The sequence below is a fragment of the Labeo rohita genome, chromosome 3 (genome assembly GCF_022985175.1).
Source record: "Labeo rohita strain BAU-BD-2019 chromosome 3, IGBB_LRoh.1.0, whole genome shotgun sequence".
In the NCBI taxonomy this organism is placed as follows: Eukaryota; Metazoa; Chordata; class Actinopteri; order Cypriniformes; family Cyprinidae; genus Labeo; species Labeo rohita.
Window position 1 is genome coordinate 25,739,429 of NC_066871.1, and position 21,142 is coordinate 25,760,570.

Genomic DNA, 21,142 nt, shown 5'->3' on the forward strand with positions numbered 1-21,142 from the left:
AAAAAAAAAAAAAAATTGACTGGTAGTGTATAAATACTTTTCTATTATTTATGAACATTTGTCAATAACTACAAAATAAAGTTTTATTTTTACATTTTAAAATTGATGTTCAGTTTGTTTATTTATTTAGAGAAAGAGAGAAAAGTGAGCGATTCACACACTGTTTTTCCAACCACGTGACCTTCCTACTGACTGAGCGTCAGCTGTATGCGTGCGCGTGCGCGTGCGCGTGAGACGGTACGTGTGTTTATTTATTTCTAAGCCAAGTGTTGTGTCTTTCAACCGGTGTGGGGATCAAAACAGCGTCGATCCAGAATGATCTGAAGTAAGAGAAGGTAATTGTGCTGTAATATATGTTTAAAACACATGTGTTCTGTTAAAACTCGAGAATCAAGGTCGTCCTACATCGCCGCTACATGATTAGCTGCCTTCCCTTGCAGACAGACGAAACAAAGCAGATACTTTTTTTATCAAATGTATTTTTCTGTTCGATATTTCGTCTCATTTGTGTTTAATATCGACTGTAGCTCATTCTAGGACCTGTGGGCGACATTACATGTGTAACGGTTAAGATTTGTTAAATGTTTCTTGGCTTTAGCGGAAACCGTTAGCGAATCTAAATGTAACTTACAAGCTGTTTGGTAACAGTGTATTATTATTAAGCTAATATATAACTTAACAGAAGGGAATTACAGTTTTAAGAAATGTATATGTCACTCAGTAGCTAATGACATCGGGCTTATTCCCTAATGCAGCTAAGAAGTGTGTCACTTTATGTTAGGTAACAGAGTTACGGGTCTTTACATTCTTAAAGATCCATACAACACACTGATGTTTTGCTAGAGGATCTAGCCAGACAGGTACTGCTTTTTAAGACTGTAACCCACAATTAAAGTCCTATGACAAGTGAACATAATTAATGACAATGAGTATATATCATAAATACCAGCTTCAAGCAGGTCACAAGACTGGGATGACTTCTGTTAAGTTCGATTTTCTTTCTTGGTGCACTTTTGTGGTCTTATTATGAAAGACTTAAGTAATATCAATAGAACTGTTGAGATACTGTTAATATTTTTTATTGATATTTTGTTTTCATTTTTATATTTTCCATTTTCTTTACAATTTCTGTTAAAGTTTTAGTTTTTGTGTTGTCATTTTTATTTATTTATTTATTTATTTTTTTTTTTGCTGTATGTCTATAAGGTTTTTTAAAAATATTTTAGTTAACATTTGTTTTATTTCAAGTAAAACTCTTTTTGTGAAGGTTTTACCTTTAGTTGACCGTAATAACCCAGTTCCAGAGGACAGAAATGTCTCATCCAAAAAATGTCTCTGAAACAACTTTCTTTTTTGGGTGAACGTGTTTAAGGTTAACTTGATCTTTCTTTTTTTCTGCGCAGGTAGAGTGGGGCTGGGATGGCGGTGTGTGCTCTAACTGTGCTTGACGGGCTCGGGGAGGAGGCCACGGCTTTGGGCGGCGTGGTTGTCCTGTTCCTGGCCGTGGTTCTTGCCTGGCTGTCTACCCACGTGGCCGACCGTGGAGATCACATTCTGGGGACCATTCTCACCGTGGGCGCCCACGCCTCCCTCATCGGCCTCGGGGGTCACGACAGCTACTCGAACCCCCCGCCCAGCTCAGAGGCCAGCGAGCAGCCGGACGAAGAGCCCGCAGAGGAGGAGAAACAGGAAGAGGGCGAAGCCCGGCCGGATGGAGGAGAGGACGTGCCTGGAGAGGAGCTGCTGGATATTCAGGGTGGGAGGAAGAAAGTGAGCTATGTTCAGGGTGATGAAAGTGAAGAGGGGAAGGAGGAAGGGACAGAAGAGGAGGCAGAGGATGAGGCTGCCAGTATCACGGTGAGACTGAAGTTTCTGAATGACACGGAGGAGCTGGCAGTACTCAGACCGCAGGACACCATTGGACTGCTAAAGAGGTGAGACGAATAATTACATGAAGTAGTAAAAAAATAAACTTAAAGTCTTAGGAGAAATTGAAAAGTTAGTTCACCCAAAAATGTAAAGCTTGTAGCACAAAAACACAAAACTGACATGTTCAAGACACAGAAAGGTAGTAAGGACATTGTTAAAATAGTCCATGTGACATCAGTGACATCTTTGCGCACAAAAAATATTCTTGTAGCTTCGTAAAATTGCATTTGAACCACTGATGTCACATGGACTGTTTTACCGATGGACTTACTAGGTTTTTGGGTCTGGGAACATTTCAGTTGCATTCCATTGCGATAATAATACAATGAAATTATAATAAGAAAGTAAATAAGTAAATTCAGTACTCTGAAGGGTGTAGGTCATTACTGTCTCATATGCATGAAGATGTGCGTCATTGCAGCTTTTGAAACAGTGGCCAGTTGCATAAACATAGCCACTTATGTTAAGACTGTCTTAACAACTTGTCTGACCAGCAAGGGCAATCAGTCTTACTTTCTGGATTCAAATTTGACCAATCCAGGTGACAGTTGCATAAACATAGCCACTTTGTTAAGACTGTGTCTTAAGAACTAGTTTGATCAGCTAGCAGTTGGCCAAGAGGTAATCAGTCTTACTTTTTGGATTCAAATTAGGCCAGTCTACCATTTTGTAACTGACTTTAAAAATGTATGATCAGAATAAAAATAAATTAGGTGTTTAACTTTTGAAGACTTGTCTAAGCAGTTTATGCAACTGGCCCCATGCTTTTATGTAACTGACTGAAAAAAAAAAAGTTATGAGCAGTCTTAAAAAAAAAAAAAAAAATTAGATGACTAACCTGTAAGACTAGTCTAGGCAGTTTATGCATCTAGGCCACAAATTGAAGACTGTCTATAAAAACAACAACTCAAACTACTAAATGTCCTTTTTTTTTTTTTTTTTTATATATATTCAATATGTACCTTGATTTTTATGTTTCTTCTAAAATTACATAAAAAGGGCATTTTTAGAAGTCATGATGTCAGTGACGGGACTTTATTTTTTGTTATTTTACAAATAAAGTCAGTATGTTTTAAAAATGGTGAAATTGTTATATTTTGAAACATACAAATTAAAAATAACTGTTTTCTATTTTAATATATTTTAAACTTGTCTGCTGCTAAATGTAGCCCTGTGATAGAAAAGCTGCATTTTCAGCAGTCATCACACTTCAGAAATCATTCAAATATGCTGATTTACTGCTCAGGTGACATTTGTGACCCTGGACCACAAAACCATGTTCATTATTTAAAAATCATGTTCCATGAAGATATTTTGTAAATTTCCTTCCGTAAATATAGCAAAACAATTTTTGATCAGTAATATACATTGCTAAGAACTTCATTTGGACAACTTTAAATGCGATTTTCTCAATATTTAATTTTTTTGCACCCTCACATTCCAGATTTTCAAATAGTTGTATGTTGAACAAATATTGTCCTATACTAACAAACCATACATCAATGGAAAACACATTTATTTAGCTTTCAGATGATGTATAAATCTCAGTTGAAAAAAATTGACTGCTTTTGTGGCCCAGTGTCACATTTCTTACCATTATCACTGTTGAAAACAGCTGTGCTGCTTAATATTTTTGTGGAAACCGTAATATATTTACTACAGGTTTCTTCGATGAATAGAAAGTTCAAAGAACACATTTATTCAAATTTTTTTTGGAACACCAAAAATGTCTTTACTGTCACTTTTTACTGACCACAAATATTTGAACAGTAGTTATATTTTTAAATCTTAAATATTATACATTTTGTTCAACATTTTCTTGTTTATTTTAAATTTCTTTACGTATTACTTATTGCACACACTGTTTTGCCAACCACATGACCACCTCACCCAGAAAGAGTCAGCTGTATCAACATTTTGTTACAGAAGTTTAAACCACATCAAAAGATTAAAAGGATAGTTCACCTAAAAATGAAAATTCTGTCATGAATTGCTCACCCTCATGTCATTGTTTTTGGCCATTATGTTTCTTAGTTTTGGTGTCTCACCCTGCCTTGTGACTTTCAAAAAATAAAATTCTGTCCTTAATTACTCGCGCTCATACCGTTCCAAACTCGTAAGGCCTTCGTTCATCTTCAGAACGAAAATTAAGATATGTTTGATGAAATCCGAGAGCTTTTTGACTCTGCATAGACAGAAACGCAACTGACATGTTTTCTGAAACTCTCCTGAATGCGCTTCAAACACTGACACAGAAAAGAAGAAATTATATAAAAATCCGTTTTTTTTTGGTGCACAAAAAGTATTCTCATAGCTTTATAAAATTAAGGTTGAACCACTGATGTCACTTGGACTATTTTAACAATGTCCTTACTACTTCTCTGGGTCTTAAACGTGTCAGTTGTTGCTGTCTATGCAGGGTCAGAAAGCTCATGGATTTCATCAAAAATATCTTATGAAGATGAACAAAGGTCTTACAGGTTTGGAACGGCATGAGCGTGAGTAATTAATGACAGAATTTTTATTTTTGGAAGTTACAAGATTTTGAGACACCAAAACTAAGAAATATAATGGACGAAAACAAATCCATTAAAATCCTTCCTTTATTCGGTGTTGCTTAACTGCCCAAGCAGCTCCCTCTTGTTTGTTAAAGATTTCTCTCTCTCTATCTCCCAGTAAGTACTTCTCCGGCCGTGAACATCAGATAAAGCTCATCTACCAAGGCCAACTGTTGCAGGATCCTCAGCGCTCTCTCCTGTCCCTCAACATCACCCACAACAGTGTCCTCCACTGTCACATCTCCCAAGCCCAGGCACTACGCGAGGCGGCCGCAGAGGAGAGCCCTCGAGCCGGGAGGGGCTCCATACTCAGCGGGGGGCTGCGCTCGGCCGGCGTAGCTCTCAGCACAGGAAGCCTGGTGATCCCCGTGTTTGTGGTGCTGCTCGCCGTCGTCTGGTACTTCCGAATCAACTACCGTCAGCTGTTCACTGCCCCGGCCACCATCTCTTTGGTTGGGGTCACGGTCTTCTTTAGCTTCCTCATCTTCGGCATGCACAGTCGATGAGAAGACGGACGAAGAGGGGAACGATGCCAATATTAGGGAAGAAGAAAAACGGACGTGAAAATAATCAGTGGTAGCTGAGAAAGTTCTCAGGGAGCCCTCGAGGGTTCTGGTGCCATTTAGACGACTGAAGTCGTGCGTGTGGTGAGAGTGTGTGCGCTAGTGCTTTCAGCTTCATTTGTGAGCAGCGCAAAGTAACACTGCTGTATAATTAAGCTTCTTGGGAAAAAATAATAGCTTTATAATTATTTAATCTCAGCCTGAAGTGTAGCTTCTCTGTGTAAAGAGAAGCCAGGATCCCACGTCTGACTGGTCTTTTCATTTAGAGGAATCGCAATTTGTGTCGACTGATTGGTTTTTATCAATTAATGTGTCTCTTCCTTACTGGTAATACACCACTATTTTCTGTAGTAGCATACAATGTCATATGTTCGGATCTTAATACACAAATAACAGATGTGATGTGCTAGTTAGCAGATACATTGAGACATCAATTTACTCAAACTTGTTTTTTGATGTTTGTAATTGAAGGATTTTGTTTTTCTTTGGCCAGTGTCACTGTATTTATTTCTACATAACAGTCTGGTTTAGCATGTCTGCTGCTAGTTACAGGTTATAGGTATCATTTAGGACATAAGAGTTTTATACATGAAGATTTTACATGCAAACACACAGGAGTGTCTGGACCGCTATAGTCTGTAGAGCAATCACTGCATTAATAGGCATTTCATATGTGACGCCGATAACAAAGCAAATAAATTTTTGTCCTGTGTAAAATCTGTATATAAGCAATGTTTACTGTAGATAAATCAAGAGGGACGTGGAGGAACCTTAAAGCTCTCTGAAAGTTTGATGGTTCTTGTATGAATGGGTCACTTTTCTCAGTATTGTCAGCAATATCTGCATATGTTTTAGGGGAAAACTAGTCTACCTATTTTCACTCTCGCTATAACAGACTATTAGCACCTCTTTAAATAAAATGCTTTTGGTTTTGCCTTGATGCAGTAATTCAGAATAAAATCGCTCATCTTTGAAAAGTTATTTTTGTTTTGTTTTTTTGTCTACACACACTTACCCAAAAAAAGGGAAAAACTCCACCCCAAAAACACCTCGTGCAGAACACATATATTTTGAAGAATGTGCTACTGAATACTTTGTTCTGCTCATTTATGCTGTCTAAACCACAGAGAAAAACGTGTGGAAGCTGCTAAATCATATAGAGAAGGACTTAGTAAGCAGAAAAGGGTGTAACAGTTTGACAAAACTAAAATTAGTAAGTGGTAAGAGTTACGTAAGAGCACTATCAATTAAGATATTAGCCTAATATTTTACCTACCTAACCGGAAATGGTAACAACAAACACGAATACTGGCAAGACTCTGGAAATCCTGGTTCAGTTTGGCCAACTACAAACGCCTTTTGTTCCTGAGACAGTTTTGCACTTTTCTCCTTGATTTCTTATAACTTTTGGCAGTCTGTAGCACTCAAAATGTCTTTCCCGGTCTGACCGATTAGTACAGCCCAAAATATGACAACAGTTGACCATTTTCAGCAGCAATAAGCAGCAAATTTGGTGATATCTTTTCGGTTCAGTGGCATTGTTTACATTCAGTGCCGCCAATTTGGCCAATTGATGACACATCATGAAAATACTACAGGATTTTGTGGGCTCCAAAGCTCGTTGTTGTCATTACTGAGGTAACTCACATTACATGACTATTTACAAGCTGTTTTATTGACGGTATAAATGTTTGGAAATAATATTTAACGTTTTAAAGTCTGTTCATTATTTGTAGGGCACCAGACAATTAAATTTGAAAAAAAAAAAACAAGCTGTCTAAAAATGTATGTACATCACATTCAAAAAATAAGTACAGAAATTGTTTATTTTATTCTTTGTTTAGATCATAATTGTAAACATTCTAGTTAACTGAACGTTTGAAAAGTTTGGAAGTTTACAGTATGCATAAATGACATTCGAAAAGTAACAAAACAAATGTGGTAAAAATGTTTTACATTTAAACATTTAAAAAAAAAAAAATTAATGCGACTTTAACAAAAAATGGAATTTATTACTTTTAATAAAAATAAACTTATGAGAACTCACTGTATTATAGCTAAATAAGATCCCCCACCATGTGTGCAAATGTTGTTGGTATTTATGGCCTAATATGTCACCAGTGATGGTGAGTCCTTTAAATTGGAGACATTACTTATTAAAAAAAAAAAAAAAAAAAAAAAAAAAAAAAAAAATTCGCCCTACTTGTGCTCCGAGACGACTTAATATGACGTCATAAAGACCCTTCAAAGCGATCTGGAAAGAAGGGTTTATTATAGCAACCCCACCAAGAAATCAAGAATCAAGAAAATTGAATATGTATTAGATCAAGAAATCTAATACATATTCAAAGTAATGAGGAAAATAAATTAGTCTTCCAAAGAGTTCAAAATACATGAAAGGCTATTCAATGAAATGCAATGAAACTAGCTGAAACCGAATGAGTCTGGTATGTCTTGATTTAAACACTCAAACTCATGATTCAAATCCAGCAAGATGTGATGCAGCATCCAAAGACTTCAGTGCATGTTTACATAAACTTGAAATTATAATAGACTATACAAAAACAAATAAAACTTCCACAGACTGGACTGCTCTGGACTGTAGGCACATGTTCAATTTTATGGAAATCAGTGGTATTGCAAGTCAGCCCCAGGCCCATATGCAAAAATATTTATAGGGCCCCCAAAACATTATATAGGTTAATGTGGGATCCAAAGCTTCTTACTGTTGTCACATTACAGTAAAACACATTACATGACTAGCTGTTTAATTGGCGGTATGAAAATAATATTTACTGTTTTTAAGTAATCGCAATAAACATTTTGTTAGTTTTAACATAACATAACACAAATCGTAGCCTTTAAATTCTGTTCAAATTTTATCACGAAATACAAACAATAAATGTCATCTTTTTCTCTTTTCTACTAATTACAGCATAAAATATATGTATAAATATCAGACATTTAAAAAAATCAGAACAACTTAATAAAATTAAAATCTCATATAATCAATCAATCAGTGTTTAAAAAATGGTCAATAAAATAGCTTGTAAATAGCATAACAGCCCTAAGATAACCTCAGAAACGCTAACAATGTAATAAGTTTAAGCAATATTGTTTTATTATTTTCATAAATCAGTCAGTTAACCACCACAGATCTTTTTTTGTTTGTTTGTTTGTTTGGAGTAGGCGTAATTTTCTCAATTATTAACTTTATTCACACAATATACCAGAAATTTAATCTCGTAATTTTGACTTTATTCTAAACATATTATGATACTAAAACACTGCCATATTTAGCTTATTAAATTACTTAATGTAAACGCACTCCCACACTGTCTCTAACTCTTTGGCCAAATTTATCCACAATGGCCTTGGTGTTTAAATTAAGGCTTTGTGTATTCTCAATGAAAAGAATGACTACTTTCGATAGTCTTTTGAATAAAAAAATAGAATTAAACTGAAATAAAGAGAATTAAAATGGTGCAGGTGTCACTGACGCTAGATGTGATACAGTCTTTTCAACTAGCTAGCTACCAACCTCACATATATTTTATTATTAATTATTATTTTATTTGGCCATGGCAATGCAACGTAGTAGGGTGTAGTTTTAAAAAACTGACACTTTTACGGCAGCAGCAATATAACAAATGCACAGAAGAAATTACTAAGCCCTGCAAATGACATGCAAACTTTCTTTCTATCATATCGTATGTGTGTACTATTCATAAATATCGCCAACATCATTATAACGTGACACCCCTATTGGAGCCCATTAACTTCCACTGTATGGGGGGAAAAAACACTTCTTAAGCTATAAACATTTATATTCCACAGAATAAAGTCAGATATGTTTGAAATGATGACAGTAAATTAGGACAATTTTTGGGGGGTGAACTGTCCCTTTGATTTAAGAATGAGTGTGAGAACAAATAATCCTGAGAAATATTTATTTAGACTATTACAGAGATACAACAGTCCATTGAGAGCCAGAGCAATAACTGAGCATCACAGAAGAAACATCCACCCACAACAATGGTTTATCGTAAGGTGTACCATGTATTTGTTTTTTTTCCTCCATCATGCAGACATTTCAATTCACACTCAGAGAAACTCTCTGGTCATTTAAACTTCAAGCAACAGAATTCACAAAAGACAGCTCTGACAAAAATAAAATTTCACAAAAAAAAGGCGCCTAAACGGGCTGGACTTTATCCAAGTGCATTTTCAATTACTATTTGCATTTCAGATTTTTTTTACCAAACATATTTTATACAAAACAAGCTGATATCTAACAAAGTAAGTGCTCTAAGGCTCACCAAACTCTTCAGCCATTAAAACTCTGTAATCCGAAAAAATGCATACGGTACAGATCAAGGAGTCAAAAAGCCATGATTATAAAAAAATAAAAATAAAAATATTGACACGGAAGCTTAAATAAATAGACATGAAATATTAACTTAAAAACACTAAAGGCAAAAGATTGTGTATCCACAGATTTGGCAGAAAGCTGTCGGTAGCGCTACGCAAGTCCGTTATTTAGCAAGACATGTACGAGTAAGAGTAGTAGATTTGCTTGCAGAAAGCAGCTGAAAAGAGATCAACAGATTGCAGTAACATTAGCAAGAGGATATGAAGAAAAAACACCCCTTAAAACCAGTAGAGGACATTGCACAGATTAACCTACTGTATTACATGAGCCACCAGGGAACAAAATATTTGCAACATCCCATTCACATACAAACAGTCTGTCTAGCATTCACACCATGGCACATTTTCATGTGTCACTGTAAACCCAAATCTCATGTATACACATACACACACACAAACACACAAGAGTATGCAATAACACAATGACAGTGAACTGCATAGTAAAATAAAATTCTTGATCCACATACAAAAACCACATTTAAGTCACAAAACCACTCACTTTTCACTGTGCAACACTGTGCTGTAACAAATGTGCTCTCTTATGCCTCAGATACGAATGTCTGAAATGGCGCCCAGACCTTTCCTCTCATACACACACACATTCAACAGAAAGAGTTAGTCTAATCGCATTCATATACCTTGAAATGGAGAATCACGTAAGTACTCATTAAAGTTAGTCATGATTACAAACTCTGTGCAAGTGTTTGCGAGTTCCTTAGTTCAGGTCATCGTAGATGCTAGGGGCTGGGGGAAGTGGCAGTTTTGGTCGCTTTTTTCGACTGGACAGGCTCAGTGCATTCTGGGAGCTGCTGCTACTGCTCCCGCCGCCTACTACTCTCTCTCTGTCTCCTCCTCTCTCTCGTTCCGGCCCTTTGTCCCGTTCTCCTCCACCTCCAGTGGTAGTCAAAGACAGCGTGCTGGGCTTCTTCTTTTTCTTAGGTCTCTTAGATTCAGAGTTATTGGTGCCTGAAAACAAGACTGTGAATAAGTTAAAAATAAAACCAGACTGTGTTGTTTTTAAAAGCGATCATGAAAAACTCACTGGCTTTTGATGATGCCGAGTCTGACGGTGAGATATCAGAGGAGCCGTCCCACTGGAGGCGAGACATGATGAGCTGGCCATCAGGGGCATCATAGCCATCGTTTTCCAGCACTGTATCAGAGTCAGGTAGCGTCGACCTAGCAAACAGGAAGCAGGACGTGAGTACACAAAGACAAATGCTGAATAAGCACACGTTTACTAAGAACCCTAGTTCAAAGAAACAGTCAACAGATCTGAAACCAAAGACACATTTGCAGATAAGCTGACATGGTTTCCTTTGTCACCCTTTATTTTACAAGGTTAAACTGGACATTGAATTTATAACAAGCACTGGTAAAGGATTAGTTCACTCCAGAATTTAAATTCCCTGATAATGTCCATCCATTCATGTTATCCAAGATGTTCATGCATTTGCTTCTTTAATTGAAAAGAAATTATGGTTTTTGATGAAAACATTTCAGGATTTTTCTCCATGTAGTGGACTTCAATGGGGATTGATGGGTTGAAGGTCTAAATTGCAGTTTCACTGTAGCTTCAATGGGCTCTACACAATCCCAGCTGAGGAATAAGGGTCTTGTCTAGTGAAACAATCAGTTTTTCAAAAAAAAAAAATAAAAAAACAAATGCTCATCTCGCACTAGCTTGGCTTTATGCATTACATATCCACGTTGGAAAGGTCACACGTGACATAGGTGAAAGTACCGACCCAGTGTTTACAAAGTGAACGCACAAAGAAAGTCAAACTCTTTAAAAAAAGGGGAAAAGCAACGATGCTGGACAATTTAGAAGTTGGAGGAGAAAATGAGATGTAGTTTTTCACCCTACCCTACCTTTTTGAACCGGGGTACATAGACGGAAAACTAACTGCACGTAACCTTTCCGTGATTATATAATGAGTCATGACCGTGCATTGCAGACCTAGTGCAACATGAGCATTTGTGGTTAAAAAGTATATACATTTTTATTATTATTATTATTTTTTTTTTTAGAAAATGGCTAAAAGCTAGATAAGACCTTCGAAGCAATTTGGACTTTCAACCCGTTGATCCTCATTGAAGTCCACTATGAGAAAAGTCCTGGAATGTTTTCCTCAAAAACCTTTTCAACTGAAAAAAGAGAGAAATGTACATCTTGGGTGACATGGGGTTGAGTAACAGCATGTAAAGCGCCTTAATTGTAAGTGAGCCCATAAAAGCTTGAAAAAAAGATGTTAGTGTGAATTATGGAAATATTATACTTAATATTAACGAAGTTAATAAACGAAAAGGACTAGAAAAATTGTGCTTCTTCATGAAAAAAGAAAAAGCATTAACAGGTCATCATTTAAACTGAACATAACTATGACTAGCAACACTTTGAAATAAGGTCTTAATTGTTAACATCAGTTAAAGGGATAGTTCACCAAAAAAAATGAAAATCCTGTCATTAATTACTCACCCTCATGTCGTTCCAAACCAGTAAGACCTTTGTTCATCTTTGGAACACAAATTTAGGCTACATATACGTAGTCAAAAAACAGAAGTTTTTAAAGGTTTCACGTACACACGACATCATTTTCAAAATGATTTGCGTTTATACATATCCGCAAAAACTGCTAAAAGCGTTGTATTACATATACCAGGCCAGTAGTTAGCACGTTGTTTGTTCATGCTTACCTTTAATATTGACACATTACTGCGCATGTCAACATACCTAACACATACTACGCATGTACGTAACGGTGGCGTTTTCAAAAACTCGCACTTTGAAACCCATTTTCAAAATTATGCGTTTGCAGTCCCCAAAATACTGTTGTCATGTAAACAAACACGCAAAACGCATACGTTTCCTTTTGGCTGAAAACGTTGTCGTGTAAACGGCCCCTAAGATATTTCTGATGAAATCCAAGAGCTTTCTAACCATGCATAGACAGCAATGCAACTGACATGTTCAAGGCCCAGAAAGGTAGTAAGGACATCATTAAAATAGTCCATGTGACATCAGTGCTTCAACCATAATTTTATAAAGCGACGAGAATACTTTTTGTGTACAGACAATACAAAAATAATGACTTTAATCAACAATTTCTTCTCTTCTGTGTCAGTTTTCGACACACGTTCACCACAGTACCATGACGCGTCCGTGTGCTTTCCTCTGGTTGCAAACAAGGCGCAGCGCAACCGGGTTCTACATCAGAACGATCTTGGACTTCCTGAAAAATATCTTAAATTGTGTTCTGAAGATAAACGAAGGTCTTGCGGGTTTGGAACGACATGAGGATGAGTAATTATTCACAATTTTCATTTTCGGGTGAACTATCCCTTTAGTCTATGAACTAGCATGAACTAACAATACATTTTTTACAGCATTTATTAACTTTTGTTATTTACCTTGCTGAAAAAAAACAGCTCAAACCAGCCTAGCCTGGTTGGCTGGTCTTAGCTGCTTTAAGCTGGAAGTAGCTGTTTTAGCTGGTCTCCCAGCCTGGTTTTAGTTGGTTGCTCCAGCCGGTCTCCCAGCCTGACCAGCTAAGGAAGTGACCAAAACCACTCTAAAACCAGCCTGCTGACCAGCTATAACCAGCTAAGACCAGGCTCGATAACCAGCTAAAACCAGCCAACCAGCTTAGGCTAGTTTTAGCTGGGTTTTTCAGCAGGGTAGTTAATAAAAATACTGTTGTTCATTGTTTGTTCTTGGTAGGGCTGGAATACACTATACAACTTTTATTATCTGAACAGATTTTATAAACATTTGACGACATTTAAAATGGTTACAGAGGAAAAACTGGGCATCATCCCCTTAAATCTGTTAAAGTTTAAGGCATTCAGAACACAACAAACTGAAACACTGAAACCTGCTTCTTGTTGCTAGGAGACACATTGCAATTCAAAACACTGTTTTCAAAAATTGGCTCAAGATATCAAACACATTTGATATCTGCCGACTGGATGGGATCATAGTCTGAAGCTAAGACTGCACCCATAATACACTCTGTGATTTTCTGTGAAATCTGTCAGCTGTGACTGCCCAAAATCTGCAGACTGACTCCAGGCTTTCTCCAACTAATGTTGGCTCTTCTTTGTGTAGTGTATTCCAGCCTTTAGTTCACAATGCATTAACTAAAGTTAACAATAGATGCAACTTTTGATTTAACTGAGGTTAATAAGTGCTCTCTAAAATGGCGTTGGGGTGATGTGGAGGAGAAGAATTGTTGAATAAAGTTGTTATTTTAGTTTTTTCTTGTGCACAAGTATTCTCGAAGCTTCATAAAATTACGGTTGAATCACGGATGTCACATGGACAAGTTTAACAATGTCCTTACTACCTTTCTGAGTCTTGAACGTGTCAGTGGTGTTGTTGTCTACAGAGGGTCAGAAAGCTCTCGGATTTCATCAAAAATATCTTTTTTTGTGTTGCGAAGATGAACAAATGTCTTGCGGATTTGGAACGACATGAGGGTGAGTAATTAGTAAAAGATTTTTCATTTTTGGGTGAATTATCGCTTGTGTGCCTCAAGGCTCAATACTAGGACCTATTAGTTTTTCACCATTATGTTTTGGGCAGCTGCTACAAAGGAACACAAGCTTGATGAAAATGAGGTATATTAAGAGAGAGACACAGATGAAAGGAGAGGAAAGCAGGTGGGTACATTGATTATTTTCTGACAGGGAGAAGTCAGGGTTGGGAGAAGGGGTGAAACTCACGCGGACGGCCCAAGGAGGAAGACCCTGACTGCCCTCCTCTGTTCGTCCGTGTGCTGGGGACACCGCTGGGACCTGCCAGGACACAACGTGGCATTACGCACTGCACCAGAGACAATGATGGGCAAGAGACTTGGTGAACACTGCCAGCAGGACTGGACAGGGGGCTCTAGGGTTAGATATATTAGCATTTAGGGAAGGGGGTTTCAGTGCTGACTGAAGTTCAGGAAGTCTCTTGCTGTGTGAAAACAGGCAGTGCTTTGAAACAACCTATGACCGTCCAATTGGGAAATGATGGTGCACTTTTATGTCCAATTGGAATGGAGACAGATTATTTCAGTGAAACATTTTTCAACAGAAGCAAGGCCAAATTAAATGACACAGGAAAGAAAACTGAAAAGTGAACACCAATCAAAAATATTGGGTTTATGGAGTTGCCAGTTGTGTTCCGTAAAATCAGTCCCAACATAACATGATCATTTCCATTTACACGAATGAAAAAGATCATGCGTTCACACATCACATGCACAATCAATCTCTGGCTCTAAAGCAGCAGCACACACTACACATACACTTCCTTGACACTTCAACAGTGAAAAACTATGTGCCCTTGTTCATCGATACTATAGATACTTCATTAGAAAAACGGTTAACACAAAAATTAGCACTTTAATCATTCATTCAAATATATGCTGTCAAATACATCATAATAAAGACTTTCTTAGCGAATTACCAATTAACAGTATGCTCTTCTTTTTTGTCATGCAAATATGATCATAAGTACTAAACAGTTTAAAAGTCATAAACATTATACATCTAAATGTTGTGTAAGCAGGGTTATAAGCTGTCTTAACATAAAATAAAAAAAGATGTTTGGCCAAGGTTTTATATGTGCAAAGCCCTTAAATCTCCTAGACTAGTTTCACAGATGTTTTTGCCTTGAGTAAGTTTTTATTCCTCATAATATACGCCTGCTGTGGAAAAATACTTACTCTTCGCTGGCAAAGGAAACACGACAAACCTGGTGACTTTCACGGTCAATAAGGTAATGGAAAGAAACTCTAAGTGTCAGTGAGTTGTACCACAGTGTGCATTCATAAGAATAAATCATGGATGTTTATTTTTATGGTTTCCTGTTAGTTCACAAATATGGAGTGAATTCTTACCGTGTACACATCTTCTTTGTGTGCTCTGATACGACACCACATTGCTGAGGAAAGAGAGAACCTGTTAGCAATGAGTAAACTACAGTGGATCAGAGATTATATATTAATGATAGCACTTAAATGATTAACTCTTATTTCATGTTTATAATATATATATATATATATATATATATATGTGTGTGTGTGTGTGTGTGTGTGTGTGTGTGTGTGTGTGTGTATTATTGGTAGATTTTGTAACTGCAAAAAGAGGGGAATACCACTTATATTAATTATCAAACTGATCCTAATAATTGCAAACGGTCAAAATATTAGTTGCCCCTTTCTTTTGGTATAATATAGTGAAATAGTTCTTTACTCTTGTCATCTTGACTACATTCAATTATTATTTTAGCTGGAAAAGTGCATATTTTCCTTTATCCAAGTATAAAAAAAGGATGTTAATTTACCAGCAAACATCAAGAATTTTGATAAATAGAGAAGAAATGATTTTAAATAAATGGGCAAAAGAGTATTTTTGAAATAAAAGTTTGAATTACATTTCTTGAGGATAATTTAAATAATTGAATTAAAAAGTAAATGATTTGTACATTATGAGACTTGTATTCATAAACCTAATATAATTTTTTCTTTACTTTATTAGTAATTATTAGTTTAATTTTTAAATTTTTAAATTAATTTGTTTAAGTATAGAATTATTTTTAGAAGAAAAAAGGAGAAAATATATATATTGTATGGCAAACAGTCAGAGAAAACATAAGAAAAATATAAGAATTATATAATAATATATTCTTAATGTCACATGATCCTTTAGAAATCAGTCCAATATGCTGATTTATTATCAATGTTGGAAACAGTTGTGCTGCTTATTATTTTTTGGAACCTGTGATACTTTTTTCAGGATTCTTTGATGAATAAAACATTTAAAAGAGCATTTATTAACAATATAATCTTTTCTAACAATATAAATCTTTGCTATCACTTTTTATCAATTTAACACATTCTTGGTGAATAAAAGTATTTATTTCTTAAAAAAAAAAAAAAAGAAAAAAAAAAAAAGAAAGAAAGAAAGAAAGAAAGAAAGAAAGAAAGAAAGAAAGAATAAAAACGTACTGACCACAAATTTTTACATTGTAGTTTATATTGTTACAAAAGGTTTCTATTTTACATAAATACTGTTCTTTTTAATTTTTTATTTATTAAGGGATCCTGAAAAAAGCATCAAAGGTTCCAACAAAATATTAAGCAGCACAACAGTTTTCAACATTGATAATAAATCAGCATTTGTTGCAATAAATCAGCAGAGTTGTTTACATTCAAATAATATTTCACAATATTACTGCTTTTATATAATAATATATTCTGTATGTAATAATATAATAAGAATGTGTATGTGTGTAAGGCTGTTCACCGTAGTCAGTATGGAGCGCAGCTCCTCGGGTCCCAAAGTCTCATAACTAATGCCAGAACTGTAGTTATACTGCATGAGTGAATGAGAGGGAATGAAACAATACCGTAATAAAGGCAACAGTAAGAACAAGAACCAATGTTATACATTTTAAAATAATGAATCATCTCACCTTATACAGATCTGGATTTACATTACTGCTGAGCTCTCCTGCAGTGAGACAAGACACAAAAACACTCACAACACATTCAAGTGAAGCCTACTGTCAGTCACACAGTGCACTACCATCAAACAACTCCTGAAAGCTAGACTCAGTCAGAATAAAACCCACCATTCTTGTGCTTCAGAGATTTGGATCTCCTGGGAGAGTTTGGATTCTAAAATACACAGATTTATTTTAAATATTAATTTCAACTGATTACAATTTAGAATATTTATCAATTCATATCTGACAAAAGTTTGTACCTTTTCTGACTTTCTCTTCTTGGCTATGAAAATAAGAGGTTAATAAACTGTTAACATTAATTATTAAACTCAGGCCTACATTAGATAAAAACGGTGCAGGAAGTAAGAAGAAAAGAGAGAAAGAGACAAACTGGATGAGCTCACCTTTCTTTTCTGAACCATAGGACCAGTCATTGTCATTGATATCATCATTGTCTTCCTGGTCGCTTTCTGACTTGCTTGTGTTGTTGCTGCTGGCTATTCTGTAGAAAGAGCAGAAAAATCGATGCTTTGAAACGTCACTATATTTTCCCCTCAGGAATCAATGAAATCTCTTTCTCTGGCAGAGTCTATGTGTCATCTTTGGAAAAGAATCATTAGAAATGTGCCACCCCAACTTATAAAAATGCTCCACCAGTACATGGCAATAGAACAAAAACAAGAAGGCATACAGTCATTACAATGCATAAATAATTTTGGTCAGCTATTGCATTGAGCATTGCCTTCACCGAATAATGTCTGCATTTAGTGTGAGAAAAACTAAACTCATTGAATTCTAACAGCCTGCTGACCTGCGATTGGCTATTCGGCTGCTGTTGCGGCCCATGCCGAGACATTTCTCCAGATGAGGAGCAAAGCGAGAGGCCGCAATACTCCGGCTGCAGTTTGGACACACACACTCCTTATTCTTCCACTGGTTGAACACCTGCCCAAAAATGTCCACACCAGGCTGGTCCACTATTTCTACATCAGGAGGAGCATGAAGTAAACACATTTTAAAAGCATGCAACTTAAGCTTTAGAATTAATGGATTTGTTTATTTTTTATGACGGACTCACCGAAATCCTTCATGCTTTCTTGGTCCGTTTCATCCAGGAAGAAATAACCCTGTTTGACCGCCCTGTGCACCTCAAAGCACAGCCCTAAACAGGCATCTTCCACTAGGTCAGAGTAAACGTCATGAGCCAAGGCCTACAACAAAGGCACAGAAGTTTTTGCAAGATAAGTTAAATCATGTGATTATCTTATTTGTTTATGATACAGGCTACTCTTTGGACCTGGGATAAAGGAGGCCCACCCATAAAAAAATATTATCCAAGATTCTGTGAATTTTAGTGGTGACAGATGCATTTAGATGAACACAAATTTTACAAGAACAACAAAACAGATATACAGTTGACGTCAAAAGTTTACATACACCTTGCAGGATCTGCAAAATGTTAATTATTTTACCAAAATATGAGGGATCATACAAACTGCATGTTTTTTTTTATTTAGTTCTGACCTGATATTTCACATAAAAGATGTTTATATATAGTCCACAAGAGAAAATAATAGTTGAATTTATAAAGACGACCCTGTTCAAAAGTTTACATGCACTTGATTCTTAGTACTGTGTTGTTACGTGAATGATCCACAGCTGTTTTTTTTTGTTTGTTTGTTTGGTGATAGTTGTTCATGAGTCCCTTGTTTGTCCTGAACAGTTAAACTGCCCGCTGTTCTTTAGAAAAATCCTTCAGGTCCCACAAATTAATTTTTGTGTATTTGACACACGACTATGATTTTGAGATCCATCTTTTCACACTGAGGACAACTGAGAGACTCATATGCAACTATTACAGAAGATTCAAATGCTCACTGATGCTTCAGAAGGAAACACAATGCATTAAGAGCCGGGGGTGAAAACTTTTGAACGGAATGAGGATGTGTACATTTTCCATAATTAAGTATCATATATATATATTTTTTTTGATTTAGTACTGCCTTTTGAGAAGCTACAGAAGATACTTACATGTTTCACAGAAGACAAAATAAGTTACATTTACCCTGATCTTCAAATTTAAAATGTTTTCACCCCTCGGCTCTTAATGCATTTGAGTGTTTGAACCTTCTGTAATAGTTGCATGTGAGTCCCTCAGTTGTCCTCAGTGTGAAAGGATGAATCTTAAAATCATACAGTCATTGTTGGAAAGAGTTCAAATACACAAAAATGCTGAAAAGCCAAAGAATTCGTGGGTCCTGAAGGATTTTTCTAAAGAACAGCAGGCAGTTTAACTGTTCAGGACAAACAAGGGACTCATGAACAACTATCACTAAACAAAAAAAAAAAAAAACACAGCTGTGGATCATTCAGGTAACAACACAGTATTAAGAATCTGGGTAATTTTTATAAATTCAACAATTATTTTCTCTTGTGGACATTATGTAAACATCTTTTATGTGAAATGTCTTATACAGGTCAGTACTAAATAAAAAATACCATGGATTTTGTATGATCCCTCTTATTTTGGTAAAATAATTAACATTTTGCAGATTCTGCAACGTGTGTTTAAACTTTCTACCTACTGTATATACTGTTCTGTACGTTTCACAAATTAAACTCATTAGCTGCGACCCTTTACCTCTAGCTTGGTGTTATCCAGGCCTGACAGAGACATATCCTCCATTTTCATTTGCAACAACTATTGTAGGAGAGCTCTCATTGTCGACAATGCAGACGGGGTGGAAAACACTGAAAAACACAAATACAAACAAAGGCACATTACATCACAGTCAAATGTGATATAGTATCCTCATCCTACTATCTAAAGATAAAAGCATGCCTTTTTAATAAAAAACTCAAAATATGAGATTCATCTAAAAACACCTTAACAGCCATTTATAGCAACATTTGTTCATATTGTGTATTTGTTATCCATTAAAATTTCTAGTCTATAAGGTCCATTTTTAACATGCTTATCATATTTATAAATTATTTATCGTGTTCAGCAAGATGATATAACGGGAATACTGTGAACGTGGGCGGGCAAAGCAATTATTCAGCAAAACAGCAGTCAAATAAGTCAAAACGATTTCCAGTAATTACTGACCATCTTATATTTGAAACCCAATAAAACAGCTGAACACACATGTACGCACTGTCACTGTAAACACAGGTGACAGTTACGACTGTGGCACTGCCCTTTTTTCTCTGTCATATAACTTTCCATATGGGCAGGTTTGGGAAACATTGTTTCAAAACCGCAGACATATGTGTAACAAAGTATTACCTGACACAGCGAGCAGAAAGAAAAACATTTTGTTGCGCGCTTGTTTAAATTGTATCTACTTACCTAGACTGAACGGGCCGGGTCTTATGTCATTCACGGACCCGCTGTTCTCTTGTTCAGCGACCACATAAAAGAAACATGCTCAAAACGAACGTACATATGAAAAATAGTGAAAATATTACGTTGCGAAAATGATTAGACGTCTGGTTGAAAAAGTCGTTTGAGTACAGATGATGTTTGAAAATATAACAACGCTGCCATTTTGGCTCCGGTTAGACATCACTAGTCTACTACCGATCTTAGGTGACACATCGATTGAGCTGCCTTGAATTCGTTCCAATCTCATATTTATGTGAAAACATAAACACACACACTGAGATATACATATATACAAACTAACACAGTTTAAGTCAAATGTTTACATACACTTTGGAGAATCTGAAAATGTTAATAATTTTACCAAAATAAGAGGGATCATACAAAATGCATGCTATTTTTTATTTAGTACTGATCTGAATAAGATATTTCACATAAAAGATGTTTACATATAGTGCACGAGAGAAAATAATAGTTTAATTTATAAAAATTACCTCATTCAAAAGTTTACATACACTTGATTCCTAATACTGTTGTTACTTTAATGATCCACAGCTGTTTTTTTGTTTGTTTGTTTGTTTGTTCATGAGTCTCTTGTTTGTCCTGAATGGTTAAACTTCCCACTGTTCTTCAGAAAAATCCTTTAGGTCCCACAAATTCTTTGTGTGAAGCGTTTTCAGCATTTTTATGTATTTGAACCCTTTTCAACAATGACACTTTGATTTTGAGATTCATCTTTTCACACTAAGAACAACTGAGGGACTCATGTAACTATTAC

General features: G+C 35.9%; 2 protein-coding genes across 6 annotated transcripts; one reads left to right on the forward strand and one right to left on the reverse strand.

Moving 5' to 3' along the window:
- The first annotated feature begins 205 nt into the window (after positions 1 to 205).
- On the forward strand, positions 206 to 6,031 carry tmub2 (transmembrane and ubiquitin-like domain containing 2). 3 transcript variants are annotated; one of them, XM_051106511.1, is made up of 3 exons: positions 206 to 335; positions 1,404 to 1,934; positions 4,606 to 6,031. In XM_051106511.1, the coding sequence occupies exons 2-3, from the start codon at positions 1,420 to 1,422 to the stop codon at positions 4,991 to 4,993; spliced, it is 903 nt and encodes a 300-aa protein (XP_050962468.1). In that variant the 5' UTR covers positions 206 to 335; positions 1,404 to 1,419; the 3' UTR covers positions 4,994 to 6,031. The 3 variants fall into 3 exon arrangements, with proteins under 3 accessions (XP_050962468.1, XP_050962470.1, XP_050962469.1); XM_051106513.1 differs by having other exon boundaries at positions 1,408 to 1,934; XM_051106512.1 differs by having other exon boundaries at positions 206 to 325.
- A 2,952-nt stretch (positions 6,032 to 8,983) lies between these two features.
- atxn7l3a (ataxin 7 like 3a) lies at positions 8,984 to 20,571 on the reverse strand. 3 transcript variants are annotated; one of them, XM_051106503.1, is made up of 13 exons: positions 20,332 to 20,571; positions 19,621 to 19,730; positions 18,058 to 18,190; positions 17,791 to 17,962; positions 17,384 to 17,481; positions 17,240 to 17,262; positions 17,106 to 17,151; positions 16,947 to 16,984; positions 16,778 to 16,846; positions 15,370 to 15,413; positions 14,207 to 14,278; positions 10,524 to 10,660; positions 8,984 to 10,447 (listed from the first exon to the last, which is right to left on the reverse strand). In XM_051106503.1, exons 2-13 carry the CDS (start codon positions 19,669 to 19,671, stop codon positions 10,197 to 10,199), a joined length of 1,134 nt encoding a protein of 377 aa, XP_050962460.1. In that variant the 5' UTR covers positions 19,672 to 19,730; positions 20,332 to 20,571; the 3' UTR covers positions 8,984 to 10,196. The 3 variants fall into 3 exon arrangements, with proteins under 3 accessions (XP_050962460.1, XP_050962459.1, XP_050962461.1); XM_051106502.1 differs by having other exon boundaries at positions 8,984 to 10,459; XM_051106504.1 differs by lacking the exon at positions 14,207 to 14,278 and having other exon boundaries at positions 8,984 to 10,459.
- Positions 20,572 to 21,142: the final 571 nt, after the last annotated feature.

Excerpts from the sequence above, each read along its gene's own strand:
- tmub2 (XM_051106511.1), top strand. The coding sequence starts at position 1,420 with ATGGCGGTGTGTGCTCTAACTGTGCTTGACGGGCTCGGGGAGGAGGCC. Across the intron at positions 1,935-4,605 it reads ACCATTGGACTGCTAAAGAG|TAAGTACTTCTCCGGCCGTG; the intron begins GTGAGACGAATA and ends TCTATCTCCCAG.
- atxn7l3a (XM_051106502.1), bottom strand. The coding sequence starts at position 19,671 with ATGAAAATGGAGGATATGTCTCTGTCAGGCCTGGATAACACCAAGCTA. Across the intron at positions 18,191-19,620 it reads TGGATAACACCAAGCTAGAG|GCCTTGGCTCATGACGTTTA; the intron begins GTAAAGGGTCGC and ends CCTTTGTTGTAG. Across the intron at positions 17,482-17,790 it reads AGCCGAATAGCCAATCGCAG|AATAGCCAGCAGCAACAACA; the intron begins GTCAGCAGGCTG and ends CTCTTTCTACAG.